Below are 22,278 nucleotides of genomic sequence, written 5' to 3'. Positions count from 1 at the left end.
CTTCGCCCTGCGCCGCGCGCGCCGGGCTGCGTTTCCGGGTAGCGCGGGGAACCTGTGCGGGGCGTTGGGGCTGCGGGCGGCTCCGTGCGCCTCTCGGCTCTGCGAGGGAAGGCGCGGGCCGGGCGGAGCGCGCGAGGGCCGCGGATTGGAAATTGCAGCCAGAGCCCCCCAGGAAGTTCAGGGGTCTGACGCGTCTTTGCTTCTTCCCACAGCCAAGCCGCGATGAGGAGCTTCTTACAGTGAAAGGAAAGTAGGTCGCACCCACTGAAAATGCCTTTAAGGGACAAATACTGTCAGACGGACCACCATCATCACGGATGCTGTGAACCAGGTAAGCCCCTTTTCTTCCCCCGGACTTGGGTCCTCCATCAGAGCCACTGCCCTGTGGTGCCTTCTGCATTTCTTCTCCTCCTGCCCAAGAAGTCCTTACTAACTAAAGCAGTCTGTAATTTTCCCCAGCATAAAACCACTTAGGAAGCTAAAAGCTTGTACAAACAGGAGGTCTCCTTAGGCTTGATTCCTTTAAAGAAACTACTGCAGGTGTCACCTTCGGTCATTTCCACAAGACCAGTTAGTCTTTTTCCTTCTTCCAAGACAGACTGCAGTGTATACATACACCCCTATGCTCTGTGTTTAAAATGAGAATTTGGAATACTAGCATACATGTTAGTGAAAATTGTTTCATTTTAAAGTGTCACATGTGCATTTTTAAAATCAGAATAGTATTGAATACCAAAAAATGATTGATTGAACTCATTCAGAGTAGTTTTGTTAATTGTTAAATCTTTAAAATTTTTCTTGGACAGAGTTTCTATAGCAGAATAAAAGAAATCCTATTAGATAAAACACAAAGGTATTTTTATGTTTTATTTAGTGGAAATTTTCTGGTTGAATTTATGAAAACAAAGGTTTTTTTGGAGTCATGCATATTAGCAAACTTTGATAGATGCAATATATAAGCTATTGATATTTTTTCTGCTTAGAACTTTGATGTGCTTTATGACATTTGGAGGTACAGCTTATAAAGGAATCATTGAATATAGACTTTGACTAAGACAAGTTAAGACTTCTAGTCCAGGTCAAAGGCAGGTATTTATCTATGTTTTTTTTTTTTTTTTCCTCTTCTAAAAGTTACTGGGATTTGTAGTATTTATGCTTTTTGTTGGAATGTATTAACCACACTTAACCACTTGGATTTTATCACAAGAGTTAATTTGAAGTAATTTTCTGATTAATGGGGAAAATGGCAAGGTCAAAGGAGGGGGATAACTTCCATTTTCAGAAAACTTTGCTACATATGAAAATCAAGTTAGTACTACAGCTTTATTTATATTCTACTTTGTTGGGGTCAGGAGTAACCTGTAATAAAAACTGGCATCCATCTGGTTTCTAATCAATTGCTTCTTGACTTGTCTTTTACTATCCTTTTATGCTGCAGATTTCTTATGTTTTAGAATTGTGTGGAGTTTGTGAATTTTGAAGTATAAAGATGTGAATACCTTTTATAAATGGGTTCCACTAATTTTTTATTCTATGTTTTCTTTTCTGACACTATTTCAAGTCATTTGAGTTGAATTAATAAAATTAATCTTATTTAGGAAGATCATTTGCTTGCTCATTTCTTTAATTACTGCACACCTATTAAATGCAATATGCTGTCAAAGACAATGTAAACATAAATGGTGAACAACACATAAGGTTCTTACACAAGAATTTGTGAACAAGCCTTACTTAGTTATATTCTGATAATTAAAGTTGTAGACACTTCTGTCTTTTAAAGAAATTTTCTGAAACTTTTTAATGTGAATTGGAACTCAGGTGTTTTTTTAACAAGAAATCAGAAAAATTGCATTGATTTAAAATTTTCATCTTTCTCTTACCAGACACTATTTCTGTGTAGGTTTATTTTCAGTTTAGCAGATTAAACATGATTACTGTTTTCTTAGCTCATTTGTTTTCTTAGCTTAGAATTAAATGCCATCTAATGATTTAATTTAGTGGAAAGCTTGAAGTTGGTTAATTTGTAGGGCAGTTAATTCACTGTCACTGTTTGGTCCTGGAAACATCCTCCCACTTAGCAAGTACTTTCCCCTGAAACAGCTATGGCTGTTCTCAGATGGGGCAAGAAGATGACATGTTTGAGATTTGTTTTTCTGTTTGGCAGTACTGAGGATTGAACTCAGGATCTTGGAAGTGAGCAACAGCCCTGCTCCCCTCATTTTTTAGTTTAAAACAGGGTTTTGATACATTGCTAGATTCTCCAGGATTTGCTTGAATTTGAAGTCTTCCATCTTCCATCTCTGGATTTACAAGTGTGTACCACCACACCTGGCTTGAGAAATTCTTTAGTGGACTATCCTAATTGGTTTGTTCTCATTTGGGCAATTAAGCACGAGTGGGTTCTCAGATGAGCATTATTCCTGAGGAGACCATGTTTCTTAAAGGGATTGATGAATTTGTAGTGAGCCTATTGATGTATATAAAGTATTTTTGTTAATCATCTTCTGACTTTTCTTAAATGGAAGTTTTCAAAATAGAATGGTACAATGAGTCTGATGTAGCCACCATACAACTCTATCAGTAACTGGTACACAGACATAATTCCCCCATAATTTTTTCCTCTACTTTACAAATTCTTACCCACATTATTTGTAAGCAAGTTCTAGACATTGTAATTAGAATATCTTTAAGGAACTAGCTTTAAAGTAGGAGAGATTGTTTACAAAAGTGGATGTTATTCTGGGAACTGTGTTCCTTGGTAGGATGTAAAAGGAAAGCCATTAGGACAGTTTATTGATTAGAAGTTTTTTGATTAGAAGAGCTTACTTTTTTTTTTTTAATGGTTATGACATGAAAGAATTTAGTTTGAAGTGGCATACTAGGATATGTAAGAGGAAATTATGTGAAATATTAATATAGAAAGGTTTCTAAAATTGGTTACTGTTTTCAAATGAAGTTTTTTTCTTTTACATTGGAATTACATAGATGGTGTATGTCAAGCAAATGTTTCCAGGTAGAGTTAAGTTAGTCCTGGGCTTATGTTTGAATGGGAAAATGAAATTATAAGTGCCTCAGGTCATGAATAAGATTGGGTGGTAACAGTGTTCTGAGAACAATGGCTAAGAAACTGTTCAGGCTTTAAAATCAGACTTTTTTGTGGAAGTAGAAGTTGGCATGTTATGAAGAGTTCTCTGAAGCATATTTTGTACTGACCTGAGGAAATGGGACTCTAAGGTGATTTAAAGTTTCTCCCTTACTCATTTCCGTGGAGTTTGTCATTCTCCAGTTGTAGAATTCTTGCTATTTGTAGAACCAGACCTCAAAGTGATTATTTTTTCCTGGTGTGTGGCTTTTCACCTTTTTAAATAATTATTTTCATAAAGTTATCAATTTCTATAATGTATAGTGAAACATCCATTTAATTCAGACAATTCATGTAATTCAGTTAGTTCTGTCAGTCTGTTTATAAACTTATTTCTCTGAGAGGTTGAATTTAGATTTCATAAAAAGAGTTTTCCGTTTTTGGTATCAAAAAAGTAGCTAATTTGTACAAGGTAGTGATGGTGATGATAACAATAGTTTATTGAGTGCTTGTTGTATGCTAGCTTCTGGTATATAATCATTTTTTTGAATTATCTCATTTAACCTCATATAATCCTTTGACTTAGGTATGTTTATTACTTCTGTTTTAGAGAAGAGAAAATAAAGTTTTATTTTTCCTAGTTGTGCCTGGTAAATGGCAGAGGAAGAATTTAAATGCAAGCAGTCCAAGATCTGAATTCCTCTGTTCATCATTGTTATTATTGCCAGTACCAGATGTTCTCAAAATGAGTTTCCTGTATGTTTTAAATTCATTTAAAATACTTCTGAAGTGTTTTTTAAAATTGGGAAAATTTCGCTTATGAAATATCCTGAGATACAGTTCCTCTTATATGTGTAAGGAGAAAGGTGATTCTAAGGCTGGATCTGTATACGTGCATAGCAAGCACCAGTTACTTTCTCAGAATCTAATTGCCACCCAAGCCTGAGCCCTGAAGCAGTAGTAGAACACATTATTGAAGTAACCTTTATCTCCTCACACCAAGTGGATATCCTGGATTATGATGGTTAGCACGTTCAAAAAAGAGAGAATTAAAATGGCCAGTTTTTCTCTCCTACACCCACTCTCTGACAACTGATGGAAAAGCCTAGTTTTCAGCTACTTTGTTTCATATTAACATAATCTCATTATGTTCATATTAATATAATCTATATGTCTATACTGTTGATCTGAGAATTTTGGAAAGTAGGAGTAATACAAACCCCTATAAATAAACAATTTCATTTTTGAAAATGGAAATATTTTTATTTTTAAAAACATGAGTTTTTTTTTTTCCCTCCAGGTTCTAAAGTAATAGTGAAGTAGCAGGTGAACATCCCTATAAATAAGCTGACAGAACTTTTGCTGAATTTTTTGATATCCCTCCAAAACTGCTTTTCTGTTTATTCATACACAAAAATTTACACTAAACTTAATGCATTTCTATATCTGTGTAAATAGTATTAATGTAAATAGGACCATATTCAATGACCTGTTTTTACTGCTTAGCAGTTATTGCTATCTTCACTTGTCAGACCCTATAGATCTAGCTCATGCTTTCTGAGAATTGTGAGAGCTTCTGCTCTATGGCTATTTCATAGTTATAGTCCGGTCCTCATCAAGAGACTTTTAAGTTGTGTGATATGTCTCTTAATTGTACACCCTGCTGGAGACTTCAGTGAAAATTTTCATACAAGGATCATTGTGAACTTGTCCAGTTACTTGCTGAGGCAGTAAGTTTTGAATTTTGCTTGTTTAGTTGTCCAGAGAGCTGCTCCTGATAGCCTTTTTGAAATCATTAATTAGGTGTGGCTAGGCCATACTGCTTTAGCATTTTTATTAAATACATTGAATGGTTCCTCTTTAAGAAGAGTAAAAAGGCAAACATAAAATATTTGTACTAAATGATATTGAAATAAAGTCTTCACGTTTAAAACTGATACCTAGCCTTGAGTATAGCTTTTAATTGATAATCATTTTAGTTTCTCCCTCTGCTATTTTATCTCGCCTGTAAAAGATGATGGTAAATTTTACACATGTAAGTACATGTAAATGTGATTGTTATTAACATAATTGTAGTAAACCATTGTTTTGCTTCAATAGTAAATAATTTAACCCTTTCTTGTGGGGTTTGGGATGGGTATTTGTCTTCCATGTAGTTTATATCCTGGAGCCTGGAGATCCTCCTTTGTTACAGCAACCACTACAGACATCCAAATCTGGTATTCAACAAATAATTGAGTGCTTTCGATCAGGTATGAATGTTTTAGGATACATTTTCAATCTCTACATAGTATCAAAAAATAATTTATAAGTCCTTAGATATAATTAAAAATAAATCAAAATGTGGACATTTGTTTTCTTTATAGAATACTTTTTGTCTTAGTTTTAGGCAGTATATATATTGATTTGGTCTGGAAATTCTGTTTTGATACTGTATACTGTTTAAAGAATTTGTTGAGTATAACAATATGTTATGTGCTACATTTGCTGGTAGAGTGTTTCTTCCTCTTAAAGATCCTTTGTTGCCTTTTGTTATTCTGCAAGCTTATAAAAGCTAGTAAATTATTCTAGGTCTTTAAACACTTTGGTTTAGTAGATTATTTCCTCAGAATGTTTGAGATGTCATTTTAGATCAGTTACCATCATTGTTTAGGTAGTTCATTTTCTGCCAAACTTCCATCTTTAATAGAGCAAAGGATAGAAAAAAGACAATTGAACCCTGATAGTTCCAGATACATTTGTTTACCTTTTATTTCCACTAGCTTAGGAACTGATACATACTTTCAGTTTCAACCTAATACTTTAGGCATTATTCACTTTATGTAAATGATTGAGAACTGGTGGAACTGTTGTGTTATCAGTAAGGTCCTAGACTGCTGTGACTCCTGTGATCCGATCCCCTTGTCCCCTGTTAAGGATTAGGCTTCACTGACATTGCAGACTATTCTGTCAAATGTGAATAAGCAAATAACACAACTAAAAGATTCCTAACTAAAGATACATAAAGAATTAGAATAGTCATTATTTTAAAGCAAACTATCTTAATGATTAGAGGACTAAGTGCCTGGTTAGGCAAGTGCAGGGACCAGGTTTTGATCCCTGGTACCACATACTGCACTGCTACTGAGACTGGGTGTGGTGGTGTACGCTTATAATCCCAACACTGGAGAGGCTGAAAACAGGAGGATCACTAAGACTTCAGGACAAATAATTGTTTTAAGTACTTTTAAAATAGACATAAAAGTTCTTTTGTTCTCTATGAAACTTTTCTATTTAGTAGTACTTCTTGGACATAGGTTTCTTTAAGTTCATAATTTGGAATTAATAAAGTTATTTCATGCTGCCTCAATGTATTGTAGTTATTTGATTAAGAATTTAAAGTTGGTTAATTCATAAATTGCATTACCTGGTAAGAATACTTTTTGGACAGTTAAAATTTGTGTTTCTTTATTTTGGAAGACACATTTTTGTCCTTGTAAATATTTAATGATGTAATTTTTTTATTGTATTATTTTTTGAATTTGCTATCTCTTTATAATGTAAGCTAAAGAATAGGGGCTGAGTAGGGACTTAAAGTTCAACATATCAATACTTGATGAAAAATACCTGTTCCATGTTATGCCTAAGATGTTTGAGATTTAGACAGATAGTGAGGTTAAGCTTAACAGCCTAATTTGTTCGATAATAACAACAAGCTTGTCTTCTGGATGGTTAACAGCCTAAGTTTGCAGGCCAAAATTAGAGAAAAGGAGGGCCGCAAGGAAAGCCAGCATTTTGGTCCTATCCTTCCATGGTCAATTAAGACTCAGGACATATGAGAACTTGTACTGTAATGTCATGTAACTCGGTAGTGTCCCAAATTCTCTGATCAAGCAGATTATGGGGCCGAAGAGTAGAGTGATTGATGATGTAGAGTGTGCCTAAGGAAAGTCACATGGAGAGAAAACATTCTCTCAGGCTTTCACAGAGAGCACACTGGCCAAGCAATGGCCGTGACTCATCCACATGGCTGACACTGACAAAGGATCTACAATCTGAGGTACAGGATCTCAGGATAAATCCTGAGGGGATTTTACTGACCTTATCAGACCCAAAAGCTACAACTCTTGTTGCATATGTCCTGCTTTACTTTGGTCTTAACCATCCAGTAGAAAAGTATAAAAACGAAATATAAGAAGTAAAGCCATGCTGTTATGTTGAGCTGTAGGGGACTCAGGTCAACAATTTCTGACATTGCCAGTCAAGTGGAAGACCCAATACTATTATGGGCTACTGGACTCTTTTAGAATATTTTGCTGAGTTTACACACCTGTAATATTCAAATAACAGAACTTAACAAGAAAAGGGTATACAGATGAATGTCCATTTTGTATCTGTGTATTCAAAGTGGTTAGGTTAGATATATAGTTACATTTTCTTAATGAATAGAGTGATTTGTTCTAATGATGTTTGTAAATAGGATATCATGTCCGCATCTTGTAGAGCAATTAACCACTAGGAAGGATGTATGCAATGTGTTAAAAAAGAATAGGGACTGAAGTGGGTAATCTGAAATGGTATAATTCCCTAGCCATTTTTGTTTTTATGAAATGTGTTCTTTTTAAAATGTCCCCAGCCTTTTGAGGCAAATTCTTAAAATACTATAATTCTCTGAAGTATCAAATTAAGAGGTAATTCAGATATATGCTTCATGGTATAATGAAACTAATTTTCTATTTAAAAACATTTTATTTCATTATTATGCTCATAAATAAGAAATTTAATTTCTTCAAGATACTTATGTAGTAGCTCTTTAGTACAAAAAAATTTAAATCAAGACCAACTAAAACCTTGAGAGGATGGAATAGAAGTTTAGGTCCCATGACTTTGGGACTAAGATACCTTCGACAGGGGAGACAGTGAGTTCATCCCTGTCCCATTCTATTCTAGAGCATACCCAGTGAGTCATTGTTTTCTAGGCTCTTCCCATTACAACTAGGTCAGACATATTGCATTTAAAGAACAATCCTGGTGGTGCTGCATATCTTTTGACATATCTTTGACATATATTTGAAGAACTCTGAAGCTTGTGCTTCTGTTCTTGTTAACCTAACAGAAGCTAAGTCAGTTTGGACAGTACTACTATGTTAGGGTATCTGCTTTTATTGTCAAGGTCAGATAGTTGTCTTCAGCTATGGTGTCATCTCTGAGCGTGTTACCTTCTGCCTATGTGGGGCTGTCCATGAGCTGGTATTAGTTCGTGCCTAAGCTGGACGTTAGTAAAAGGTTTCTGTGTGAGGAAGGAATTTTTTTTTTTTTTTTTCACCATTTTTGTATGTGTGTGATAATGGGGATTGAACTCGGGACCTTTGCATTGAACTACATCTCTATCTCCCTTCTATCTTCTTATTTTAAATTTTGAGACAGGGTCTACTTAAGTTGCTAAGTTTCTCAGGCTGGGCTTGAACTTGTGATCTTTCTCCCTCAGCCTCCCAGAGTGCTGGGCCTATAAATGTGTGGCACCAGGCCCAGAGAGTTGACTATTTTTAAAGTCCACCGGTACCATGTGTGTTATATTGATTACCTGGGCAGTTTTAACTTACTGTCTTGCTTTTACTTTTGCTTTGGACCTTTTGTCTGGCTTTGAATTACCGATTCTTCACGTTTGATACCTTTTTTTTTTCTGACTGATTGATTAATAAATTAATTTAAATAGATTTTTCTTTTGGAACAATTAATATGTGCCTTTGGGTTAAAAAATAATCAAGTATGAAAGGATATAGAACAAAAAAGTAAGTCTTGCGTTGGCCAAATAGCTCAGTGCAAGCAGGCACAGGGGCCTCAGATTCAATCCTAGGCCCCTTGTGCTGGCTCCACCCCCACAGCTCGCTGAAGACTGCAGTTGAGACTGGGCGTGGTGGTGCTTGCCTGTAATCCCAGCACTTCGGAGGTTGTAAACAGGAGAATCACTAGGAGTCTGATCTAGTAGTGAGACCCTGAACACCCTGTAGACCCTTCCTTAAAATACAAAGGAAAAAAAAAGTCTTTTCTGTTCCCCAGTTCTTCTTTGCTAAGGCAATTATTCCTACGTGGTTGATGTGTTATCTTTTAGGGTCCTTTTATTCATGTACAAATATATTCCTCATTTTCTTCTCAGTATAAATGGTAGATGATAGCATACTCTTGTGTACCAGTTTTATTGACAGTAGATTTGATTATTTTTGTACATCGAGCCAGAGAAGTACATGAAAGGCTGTTTTGTATCTGCACATTTTCTAGCCTGAAATCTTTGATGGTTGGCTGATATAAAACCTACTGTTTGCTTTAAACTTCTGGCTTCTAGCTCTCCTTTGCAGAGTTTTGTCCTGCCTGTTAGTATGTCTAGGATCACATCTCTTCATTTGATGTCTTCACTTTTTCTTGTCTTCTAACACCTCATTTATCTTTGTTCTTCTTTATATCTCTCTTCCAACAACACAAAATTTTAAATAGATAAGATGTGTACTATGTTTAGCCATTTACTTAGTATCTTTTAGTTACTTATTAAATTGATTTTAATTTGATATTCATTCTTAATCTCTTAGTTATGTGGTAGAGGCAAATGGGTTGTGGAATACTTTAAGGTTAGAAACAGAAAAATTGGAAGAGGGAAGAAGGATAATTGTTTTGTCCAGTATTCAGAATGAATCTTTGATATGAACAAAGTTGATTTTTCAAAAAATTCTTAGAATGTGTGTTCTGAAGACAAATAATATGTAACACTACAGAAAAAGTTTATATATAAATGTACTAGAGTACTATGTACAAATAATCTCATTGTTTTTGACCCAGGGAGGAATAAATTGTAACTTCTGCGGGATGGTAGTAAAAAGTAAGAATTAAATTTTGCGTGAAGTTTGCTATTGTAATTATCTTCCTAGTTTTGGTCATTTAACTTCTTATCAGTGTTTTTATTTTATTTACTTAATTTCTGCTTGAAGCAACTTTTAATTACTACAAGCTGTGACTGAATGGTGATACTTCAATCCTGACTCTTCAGATAAAAGCTTACAAGAAAAGTATGGTTTATAGGAGATATACAGGAGAACGCCATATTCTACAATGGGAATATTGTTGGGTTGTTACATAGAAATTATTGAAAATTCAAAACTAATCTTTTTTTAGTTAAATAAAGAAAAAAGTAGCATTGTGTAGTTTATTAATCGGCTATTTATCTTCAGAGCATGTTCTCTGGGCCTGTGTTTCTAGGGAAGCAGCTTTTTACATTAGTGTATGAATTTCTAAGAGACATAGACCATGCATCCTTAAATTTCATATTTCCAATGAGTAACATTCTATTTAGCATTTAATAAGTGCTCAATAATTGTTCATTAGAATAAACTAAAAGATTCACCAAGTAATTTTATTGTATTTTTAAATTTATTTTTAAATTTATGTTACCGGTATGTGACAGTAGTACATCATTGAAAGCCTTAACTGTTTTATTTTAAAGATCCTGCTTGATGATCTTTCAGTAAGTGGGTAACTAGTGACTTCAAGGATAATTTAAAAATCAAAGACAAAAGCAAAAACAAAACACTAAGGCAAGAAAGAAATGTATGAAAAGGAATTACGTGGTTCACTGCTTTTGCTGTTAGATGACCATGTCTATTGTTACAAGGTCACCAGCAATTTTAGCCATCGGTAGAGGAGTGGTTGGCCCTATGTAAGTATTTGTAGGTGAGCAAAGGAATAAGAAAATGGTAGCTGAAACAAAACCAATGTGTCCCCATGGGAAAAACATAGCATCTGAAATCATTACTGAGAAGGCCAGCCAGACAGCTCAGTGGACTACATGCCTGCTTAGGTAAGTGCAGGCACTGGGGTTGGATCCCTGGCATGTGCCATACTGTCCCTGTCCCTGGGCGTGGTGGGGCATGCCTGTAATTCCAGTGCTGGGGAGGCTGAAAACAGGAGGATCACTACTAGTCTGAGCTGCGTGGGGAGACCCTGTACCAAAATACATAAAATTAAAAAAAAAAAAAAAAAAGATGAAATGGTATTTGAGGCTAATTTAGGGAAAAACTTTTAGTCTCTCTCATTATGAAATGAGATACATTTTTCTCTTTTGTGAAATACTTAGAAATGAGAAAACTTTTAATGTCCCTTTTTTAGACTTTCCAGTCAACTTTGAGTAGATTTAAAAAAGAACAAAGTATTTTTGAAGATAGAGCTCTCCAAAAGGTTGTTTGACAAATGTTAATCAGGCATTTTCCCAAGGTCTAGGAATACAATGGTGAGCAACAAAGATATCTTTTCTATTGTTTTAGATCTTCTTGTTTAGTGGGAACAGAAATAATTGATTGTAAGATAGTGCAAAGCTGATGTGGATATATAGGTTGCAGTGGGACTGTAGGTGAAGAGTTCATAACAAACAGGAGCTGTCAGAGAAGGCTTCTTTCAAGAATGACATCTAACCTGGGATCTTCTAGCAGTGAGCCAAACTAGTGAAGCAGGAAAATGTATAGTCAGAAGAGCACAGGTGAAAGGCTGTAAAGTGAAGGGAGAGAGGACATTTGTCCTATGTGCAAACTTGAAAGAAATGTGATAAATTTGGGTCAACTGTTTGGGGTTAGTATTTGTGATTGATAGCTAAGCTCGATTAGTCAAGTTAAAGGCAAATAACTTTTTAAATGTTCATTTAGAATAAATTTCTGTCTCCTGCGCTGTACATCTATTGGGAATAAAATAAATAAATAAATTGATAATATAATTGAGAGAGGCTGGTAGACAATATATATGTTTAATTTATGGATTTTATCTTACATTTTTATACCTGAACATCTTTTTATGTATATATGTTTATAGGCTGATTCTTTTTATGCTTTTAGACTGCTACTATATACCTTGCATTTAAAACTTTAGTTGAAATTTTTTTCAAGTAGTGGGACTTGAACTCAAGGATTTGTGTATGCTAGACCAACATTTTCCCACTTAGCTGTATTCCCAGTCCTTTTAAAAATTTGTTTTATTTTATTTTGAGACAGAGTCTGGCAAAGTTGATCATGCTAACCTTGAACCGGTGATTCTCCTGCCTCAGGCTTCTCTAGTAGCTGGGCTTACTGGTGTGTGACCACATGCCTCACTCAGTTGAATTTTTAGGTTAAACAGATTTCTATATTTTCTTTAATTTTTTTCTTACTGTCTTTGAAGGCAGAGTTGAGCCTCTAGTATGGACTTACCAAGTATTTAATCTTAGACTCAATGTGCAAACATTTTTTTTTCTTACCACTAATAATCTACTCAACTATACTCCCTATAGGATCAATTAGAGAGGCTTAACTGAAATACTTCTATCCTCAGTCTACTTCTCACAGTTTGTTAATCATTTATGAGGTTAACTGTGAAATAATACTTAGCTGTTTATTGTTTAGATATGTTGTAATGTAAAGTGGATTAGAGGAAGATACAGGAGTTTGTTTACTTTTATATACGAGATATCACTGAATGTAAAGTATTTTTCTCATCGTTTAAATTTAAGTTTTCAGAGTAAAGATAATAGGCAGTAGTATCTAGTGAAATAAAGATTTGGATGTGGGCAATGGCAGTAATTCATTATTTGTGTGTGTGTGTGTATGTGTATCTTTTCTAGTGGAAACTCAGTTGCATAATTTTCTTTCATAATTCTTCAAGATAGTTTGATTTGTTACAAGTACTAAACCAGAGTCCAAAGTTTCTGTAGTTCTTTTTACAGTCATACAACTAAGTAATGCAAGATTTTGAAGTCTTTAAGGACTTCATAATATTATGATAACCTGATAATCAGTCTTTTTTTTCCAGTAGAATTTTAGGACTGACTTACCTTGGAAAGAATAATAAGGCTGAGTGATAGCTCAGCAGTCTAAGCCCCTGCTTGCAAGCACAAAGACCCAAGTTTGATCCCTGGTACTGCATGCTGTGCTGGCCCCAAAATTGGACATGATGGCACATACCTGTAATCACAGTGCTGGAGAGGGTGAGACAGGAGGATCACTACAAGTCTGAACTGATTAGCGAGACCCTGTATCAAATAAATAAAATAAAAATTAAAAAGGATGATAAAATATACTCCAAAAGTTAAAAGTAAATATATTACAAAAGATTGACCTCAGAAACATGTTTTATAGACCCTTCCCCCAAAATATTCTGCTTATGGTAGTTTATACTCTTTTGTAGCCCTAGAGCTTAATAGGTAGAGTTGAATGGCAGAATACTTTGTGCCTCCATGGTCCTAAGAGTAGTTTTTTTTTGTTTGTATTTTGGGGAATGGTCTACAGGGTGTTCAGGGTCTCACTACTAGATTGTACTTGGTCTACAGGGTGTTCAGGGTCTCACTACTAGATTGTACTTGTAGTGATCCACCTGTTTACAGCCTCCCAAGTGCTGGGATTACAGGCATGTGCCACCACACCCAGTCTCAATTGCAGTCTCATCGGGCCCTGGGGGTGGGGCTGGCACAGCAGGCCCCAGGGGATGGAACCCTTGGCCCTTGCTTCTGCTCCTTCTTGCAGATGCTTTAATCGGCTGAGCTATTCCGCCTGGTCCTTTAAGAATAGTTTTTCAAGGGCCAGTCAAATACCCCAGCCGATTAAAGCACCTGCTTAGCAGGGACTGGGGATCCTGTTGTGCTTGTCCTGCCCCTGGGGCACACTGGGCCCATGGTGTTGGCTGGGCATAGAGGTGCGCACTTGTAATCCCAGCTTTTGGGGTGCTGAACATAGGTGCATTACTAGGAGTCCGATCTATGGAGTGAGACCCTGTTGTCCCTGTAGACCCTGTACTAAATACAAAAACAAAACCAAAAGTTTTCGGAGTATATTCAGTGACAAAATTAAGTGAATGCTGTTACTAGTGTTTTTTTTTCTTTTTGAATAAAGACACAGTTCTGAAGATCAATTTTGTCATCTTACCTTTGGCAAACACCTGAAAAGGAAAAACAAAAGGTTTTTTTTTGGATCCAGGTATGGAACTTAGGACCTTGCACTTGCCAGACACGAGCTTGTGTTGCTGAGATAAATCCCTGTCATGCAACAGAAGATACTATATTTTATTCTTGGTTATTTTTATTCTGTTGATTTGGTGGTGCCAAATCATGCCATTTATTGTTTCTGTGCCTTTTGATCTTATGTCATAATAGAATGCTTAGATTCCCTAGATAAGTAATATTTCTTCAACAAATTCTGTTGAGTACTATTAGAGCTGAACCCTTACAAAGAAGATAGGCTTGGTCTTGCCTGCTTTGAGAGTTTATAGTCTAGTGGAAAACACAGACATTGAACTAGTAATTATACAGATACAGTTGGACGTGAGCTAAGAGTTCAGAGGGAGGAAGGTTTTTAATAAATTGATAGTGCTCTAGAGGCCTAATCAAAATTCAGAATTATCACTCAGTACAAAGTATTTTAAAAAGAAGAGTCACAGGCAGTCTTGTGATACTCTTGAACTTCTAATGAACTAGGAAACTATTGAAAAACTACTTATTCACTTTCTGATTTGAAAAGGGTGGTTAAGACCAGCCAAACAGTTTGGCAGGAAATTATTCTAGAACATTTTTGTGCTCAGCCAGACCTATTGAGTTGTAATCTCTAGAGAAGGATTACATATATCTTTAGTCTCAAATTATTGTATCAATCAATCAAATGTCAGAACCACTGCACTGAGATATCCTAAGAATTGATTGGTTACTGAAGTAGGAAAAGGGAATCAATTTTAGCTGTCCAGATTTCCAGTTTATAGTATGATGTTGCTTGGAACTTAGTTTATAACCTGATTTTAAATGCACTGTGGTAGCGTTTGGCAATGCCTTTGTATTCAAAGAATAACTGTACTTTCGGATTGTTATCATTAGTTACCTAGTTTAAAAATGCTTGCTAAGGCCTTGGCTGGGGATATAGCTCAGTGGTGCAGCACCTGCCTGGCAAGTTCAAGGCCCTGAGTTTGATTCCTAGTACCAAAAAAAGTGCATGTTGGAGTTATCTTTTGTGTTGAGTTTCCCTTTCTTTCCATCCCAGGAACCAAGCAACTTAAGCATATTTTATTGAAAGATGTGGATACAATTTTTGAATGCAAATTATGCCGCAGTCTCTTCAGAGGATTACCAAATTTAATTACCCACAAGAAGTTCTATTGCCCACCAAGTCTTCAGATGGATGACAGTAAGTTAAATTTACATATTGTTATGCATTTTACTGTTTTCCTGCACTGTTGCAGCTATAGATATGCATTAAAATGGTATTGATCTCTAGTTATGGATTACTTAGTTGATGGAGAGTAGAATTAAAAGTGTTATATTGTTGGGTTTTTTATGTATTGGTACAGGGTTTCACTACACAGCTCAGGCTCATAGTGATCCTCCTGTTTTCAGCTTCCTCAGTGCTGGGATTACTTACAGATGTGTGCCACCATGCCTGGTCTCGCTGGCCAGCTCAGTGCGCCCAGGGCAGGGCTGGCATGGCATATGATGCCAGGGTTTGAACCCGGGTCCCTGCACTTGCCTGAGCAGGTGCTTAGTCCACTGAGCTATCTCACCAGCCCTCGTATCAGTGTTTTGCACTTGGATTTCCCTAGATAACATTTAAGAAGTTAGATATATGAGTATTAAAATATTGGGTATTTTTTAATATTAACATGAGCCATATAGTTTTTATTTTGGATATTTGTAATTTAGAATATTGATGCTATTTTGAAGGGAGCAATTTCTGGTAGTTTTTGTTTTTACATCTTTGATAACGTGTTACTAGATATAATTGATCACTTACTTAGATTCCCATTAAGTATTTGAGAATGTTGGGAGTGAAGAGCAGAGTGAGTAAATTAGTTTATTTTGGGGAGATAGTAGAGAACATTAGAAAATTTTTATTAAACTGACTAGTGTTTTCTGTTCTTGATTTGAATGTCAGTTTTTTTCTCAGCAAAATTTATTATTGAAATTCATTTTCATCAAATACTAACTTGAGATCAGAAATAGCTGTTTGCGATGAAGGCATTTAGTGAGTAAAAGTCTTTGTTAAATGTATTCTTTTTTGTTGTTGTTTGTAAGTGTATTCTTAATGTTGTGTTACCAATATGTAGTATGATATTATTTTCTTGCTTTCAGTAACTAGTGTAAATTATTTTAAAATAGTTTAATAATAGGTTATTTCTTATTCTGAGATTTAACTCTGGACTTAGAAAATAATAGAACTTATTTGACAGTCCAATACTGTACAGACATTAGGGATTTTATGCATTTTTTTCACCTTAAACTTTTTGGCATGAGGATGAAATGCAAACTCTAAATATCAAAGTACTGCTTTACTTATTGTTAAGAAACTGGCTTAATGTATACTAACGGGTATAGAGAGATGAAAATTTATTTGTCCATAAGCTTTTTCTACTATTGTTTGATATTACTGTACTTCTTTTTAACATTGAAGTATAAATTATTGTCCATAGGAAATTAGTTTTAAATTCAACCTTTTAATAAAAATATTAGTAGAACGTTCATGTATTTCTTGGTAATTATTCTTTGCCAATTTTAGTTTAGCTAATATTAGTTTTTATCATTTTAAAATATTAGAGGGCGAGAGCAGGCCAGTTATTTCAGATTAAAATGTTGTTTATTTCTTAACAGACCTTCCTGACGTAAATGATAAACAAAGCCAAGCCATAAATGATCTCCTAGAAGCCATATATCCAAGTGTGGACAAACGAGAATATATTATTAAGTTAGAACCCATAGAAACTAATCAAAATGCAGTATTTCAGTACATTTCAAGGACTGATAATCCTACTGAAGTCACAGAGTCAAGTGGTACTCCTGAGCAAACTGAAGTTCAAATACAGGAAACTAGCACTGAACAGTCGAAAACAGTAACAGTTACAGACACAGAGGTGGAAACTGTGGAACCTCCTCCTGTTGAGATTGTTGCTGATGAAGTTGCACCAGCATCTGATGAACAGCCTCAGGAATCACAGCCTGACCCAGAAACTTCTGACAATTCTGATTTTGGTCACCAGTTGATATGTTGTCTTTGTAGAAAAGAATTCAACTCTAGACGAGGTGTTCGTCGCCACATTAGAAAAGTACACAAGAAAAAGATGGAAGAATTAAAAAAGTACATTGAAACACGAAAGAATCCAAACCAATCCTTTAAAGGACGCAGTAAGAATGTTCTAGTTTCATTAAGTAGGAGTTGTCCAGTATGTTGTAAATCATTTGCTACAAAAGCGAATGTAAGGAGGCATTTTGATGAAGTTCATAGAGGACTAAGGAGGGATTCAATTACTCCTGATATAGCAACAAAGCCCGGGCAACCTTTGTTCCTGGATTCTGTTTCTCCTAAAAAATCTTTTAAGACTCGAAAACAAAAGTCGTCTTCAAAGGCTGAATACAATTTAACTGCATGCAAATGCCTCCTTTGCAAGAGGAAATATAGTTCACAAATAATGCTTAAAAGACATATGCAAATTGTTCACAAGATAACTCTTTCTGGAACAAACTCTAAAAGAGAGAAAGGCCCTAATAATACTGCCAACAGTTCAGAAATAAAAGTTAAAGTTGAACCAGCAGATTCTGTAGAATCTTCACCCCCTTCCATTACCCATTCTCCACAGAATGAATTAAAGGGAACAAATCATTCAAATGAAAAAAGGAACACACCGGCAGCACAGAAAAATAAACTTAAACAAGACTCTGAAAGCCCTAAATCAACTAGTCCGTCGGCTGCAGGTGGCCAGCAAAAAACCAGGAAACCAAAACTTTCAGCCGGCTTTGACTTTAAGCAACTTTACTGTAAACTTTGTAAACGTCAGTTTACTTCCAAACAGAACTTGACTAAACACATCGAGTTGCACACAGATGGAAATAACATTTATGTTAAATTCTACAAGTGTCCTCTTTGCACTTACGAAACTCGTCGGAAACGTGATGTGATACGACATATAACTGTGGTTCATAAAAAGTCATCTCGCTATCTTGGGAAAATAACAGCGAGTTTAGAGATCAGAGCTATAAAAAAGCCTATTGATTTTGTTCTAAATAAAGTGGCTAAAAGAGGCCCTTCAAGGGACGAAGCAAAACATAACGATTCAAAACAGGACGGCACTTCCAATTCTCCTAGTAAAAAGTATGAGGTAGCTGACGTCGGTATTGAAGTAAAAGTCACAAAAAACTTTTCTCTTCACAGATGCAATAAATGTGGAAAAGCATTTGCCAAAAAGACTTATCTTGAACATCATAAGAAAACTCATAAGGCAAATGCTTCCAATTCACCTGAAGGAAACAAAACCAAAGGCCGAAGTACAAGATCTAAGGCTCTTGTCTGGTGAGGAACAGTTACAGAGTTTTGCTTTTTCTCCCCATCGAACTTAAAAAAAAATCATTTGGCCATAATTTATAGTTGGTCCCATTTTAACACATATTTACTTCCATGTATCTCATGGCAGTGAGAACTGCAAGAGTAATGTGCATATTGCATTTACCTCTTCAGTGACCTTTAGTGGTTTGGGAACAAAAGTTAACTTCAGAATTTACCTTCTATAGGATAGTGCAGTGTAGTTTTAGGTAGATGACATAGGGTCAGTACTTTCCTTTTAATGTAAAGTATATGCATTTATTTTGGCTTATGTTTATAATAGAAATCTTCTGTTTAACTTTGCACAGGTTTAATTTGATTCAGTGACTTAGTCTACTAATTCATGCATTATAGGAAAGTTAAATAGATTAGGCTTTTGTGAAGGCAATAATTATAGGAAAAATCTTTGAGACACTGTAATTATTGTAAAAATTAATCTGACGGCTAAAGTGCTACACTCAGAAAAAGACAAATTGAATTTAGAAGGATTAGCATTTACTTCTAACAGTGCTTCAGGGCAAAGGAGAGTTGATCAAACAAAAGTTTAGATTTTTTTCATTCTTGTGAAAGTGTGTTAGTGACTGCTTTTCAGTTTTGATTTATTGAAAAAAATGATTATTTAGATCCAGATACTCTTATTTTTGCCTTTCTGTTTAATAAGCCATTTTGGTAATCACTTCAACATAGTTATTAAGTAGAGTTTTTTTTGGGGGGGGGGTTGGTTATACCTTGCAAGAAAAGTAAAATCTCTCTTTGAAAGAAAAATCTTACTTTAAAAAGGTTTTGGAACAAATGTAGATTTTAAAAATTTGTTGTAAAATAAGGAATAGGCTCCCTATATTTGTTTTTGAAAATCTCTAAATATTTTTTAAGGTTTACCTTTAGCACCTGTTTCCCTTGTTGTAAGGCTTTTAATGTGTTTAATGATTATTTAGTCTCAGATTCAGGTTCTAAATCAAAATATTTAGTTTGAGTGCTGAATAGTCTAAATATTATTGTGGTTTGATTATCACACATTTTCTAATTTGTATGAAAAACTTCATATGAAACCAACCTTTAGAAGTTATTTATACTTGTATAATTTTAGACCAAGTTTTAATGGTAAACTAAAAAAGTATTCATTTATTCCCATTTCTCCTCAGATAACTTCAAGTGATATATGAGAAGGTTGGGAGTTCATTTTTGTGGAAAGACTAAGTTGGTTAGAACCACTAAGCATCTTCACGTGGTACTATGAGGAAAAAAGCAAAACGTTTTCATAAAATTTCAACTATAACTGCTCTTTTTTGACTAAAATAATAACCATGAGCTACTTGTTAAAGTGTGCTTATTTCCCAGCACTTTGAAGTAGTTCTGGTATTACATGTATCATAATCTAACCTTGACCTTGTATATTTGGTTTACAAAAATGTTTCAAATATTGTTTCCCAAATTATTTGTTGATTAATGTGATCAACAACCTGAGGAAAATACCTATTTTTAATTCACAAAAATTACACTGTGTCATAGTGATTTTAGTTTTGTTTTACTTTACTGGGAAAAATTTTCACTTGGATTGAGTGAGTGTATACTATGAACAAAAGACAAATTAATATCAACATAGTATAAACATTTAGTCTACTAAGTAATCATTTTCACGTCCATTTCTAACTTGTTCTCTAGCACTTACATGTTTGAAAGTTTTATTCTGAAATACATAATGCAGGAAAATTAACTGCTCATTTTCATACATGGGTCATATTTTTAGTTTCTAAACATCTGAGGTTTTTATGAGAGAAAACGTCTCCCTATTTTCTTTAAATTTTATATAAAGCACTTTAATGATAGATGCAACATTATTTTTCAATTTTTTAAAACCACACATTTACTAATATTAATACGAAGGCAGTAAATAGCCTACTTATACTTTATGGATGCAGACAATCTGTGCACAACCACTTCTTATAAAACTAGCTAATTTCCTTAAATGTTGTTAAAAAGGAAGATGGGGTGTAAACTCTGATTTTTTTTCTCTTAAGGGGGAAAAAAATTTAAATGACCACTTTAGATATATTTGATTCCTATTGTAAAATTTAGAAAATAATGAATTCTTGTCCATTTTTGTAATCAAGATTTTAGGAAAAACAGAAGTACATCTATATGAAATTTTGGGCAGGTTTTTGTGCATCAATATTTTGTAGTTTTTAGGGAATACTTCATTTTTTAGTCATGTGTCAAATTATAATTTAAAAGGTACAGCAGAAAATATACCATGTTTTTGTATAGGTTCACACCTGTACTTACAAGGGACCCTTTCTATCTATTTACTTTTTGTATAAAATTTTAGAATGTGACGATCCACAAGGTCATAATAAAATGCTTCTATAGCTAGGAAAACATTAACCCTTCTTAGTGCTTTGCACTAAAATATACTGTGAAAGGAAATTAGAAAGACTGTAATTGTTGCTGGAAATGTTCTATATTGAATGTACATGCTCTTGTTTGGGAAAAAAATGTACTCTATGTGATGGAAATAAACCATACTCAAAGTTATTTCAGCTAAATGAGCTTCAACAAAGGTGCATTGGTTGAAACTTAAAATGTTTTATTATCAAATTTAAACTTACTTAGTGATTTTGAGCAGATGCTTGAATTAAATCCCGGTAGTTTTATTTTTAAGAAATAGAATAATGATTTTTCTTTAATTTAAAAACATATTTAGGGACTAAATGTGTAGGTGGTGTTTCATTTATAAACCATCTTCATTATTGCACATTATTAAACCTGTATGTTTGACTTTTTCAAGTTGTTATCTTTTATGTAATTCTTCTACACAAGACATTCCCAAAAGACTTTCCAGACTTAGGTACAAAAAACTAGTAAGAAGATAGTAGGACTCCTAAAAAACTTGAAATAGTTCTTTTCTGCACCCCTTCACGTCTTTTTCCATGTTGCTTCTCTTGTTAAATGTTATAGGGAAGGAAGAAAAACAGCCTGATATTGGAGGAGGGGACCCCAGTTGCTGGAAGTTACTCTATCCACCCATTTCTGCAGAACCATTTACAGGATGTCGCCTCTTTAATACTTCTTGGGCCTCAGAACAAGACTTTAGAAGGACAAAACCAGGGTTCCAGAGACCAAAAGATTTCATATGAGTGAACAGAAAGAATTGCACTGTGTTAAGACTTGCCTAAATTAGAAAGGCCTAGAGAGATTGGGAGCATTTCATAATAGCAAAATTAATGGATCGTGGCAAACATAACAGAGGCTGTACTGGGGCCATTTTAGAGAAACAGAACAAACAAAAACTTGAAAAGTATTAGTTCTTCCTTATCAGTTCTGGTCTTGTCTTTACTTTTACTGTCATTTCAGAGGCTAAGGCTTGAGGAAAACAGACCTGAGAAATTTGTACCAGAAGCTTTTTTACATATAGGCTATATAAACAAATATTTATATAACTTTATTGTTGTAATAAGGAGTAATGATATAGATAAGGAGCCTTCAGAAATTGCTTGTTTTATATAAATACCTGTCTCAGGCTATAAGGTTTGTCTACTTTTGTTTTTACCTGATCGTTTAAGAAGTTTTCAATAGAATTCAACTTATTATTTAAAGATAATATCCATTGCAATGTGTGGTAGAGAGGGGCAAACAGGAATGAGTATTGCTTTGCATTTTAATTTCTAAGTTTGGGTGGTGCCAGTAAGACCTGGATAAGTTCTGGCTGACAACGGACTAGTATTTTATTAGAACCTTCAGTTAAATCAATTTTTTTTTTTTTTTTTGTGGAACCAGGGATTGAACTCAGGCCCTTGCACTTGCCAGGCAAGCACTTATTCTGAGTTTTTGGTGGTTGTTGCTGACGCCTCTATTTTCTTCTTCCCT

At 34.7% G+C, this 22,278-nt stretch overlaps 1 protein-coding gene across 1 annotated transcript; it reads left to right on the top strand.

The window, feature by feature from the left end:
- The first annotated feature begins 211 nt into the window (after positions 1–211).
- Positions 212–21,225, top strand: Znf800 (zinc finger protein 800). The gene is made up of 5 exons (XM_004642711.3): positions 212–331; positions 5,239–5,334; positions 15,091–15,234; positions 16,692–18,384; positions 19,557–21,225. Coding segments are annotated over exons 1-5 (1,995 nt in total). The 5' UTR covers positions 212–270; the 3' UTR covers positions 19,558–21,225.
- The last annotated feature ends 1,053 nt before the right edge of the window (positions 21,226–22,278 follow it).

This window comes from Octodon degus, unplaced genomic scaffold, assembly GCF_000260255.1.
Source record: "Octodon degus isolate 3935 unplaced genomic scaffold, OctDeg1.0 scaffold00160, whole genome shotgun sequence".
NCBI classification, from domain to species: Eukaryota; Metazoa; Chordata; class Mammalia; order Rodentia; family Octodontidae; genus Octodon; species Octodon degus.
This window is presented reverse-complemented; position numbering and strand designations above follow the sequence as displayed.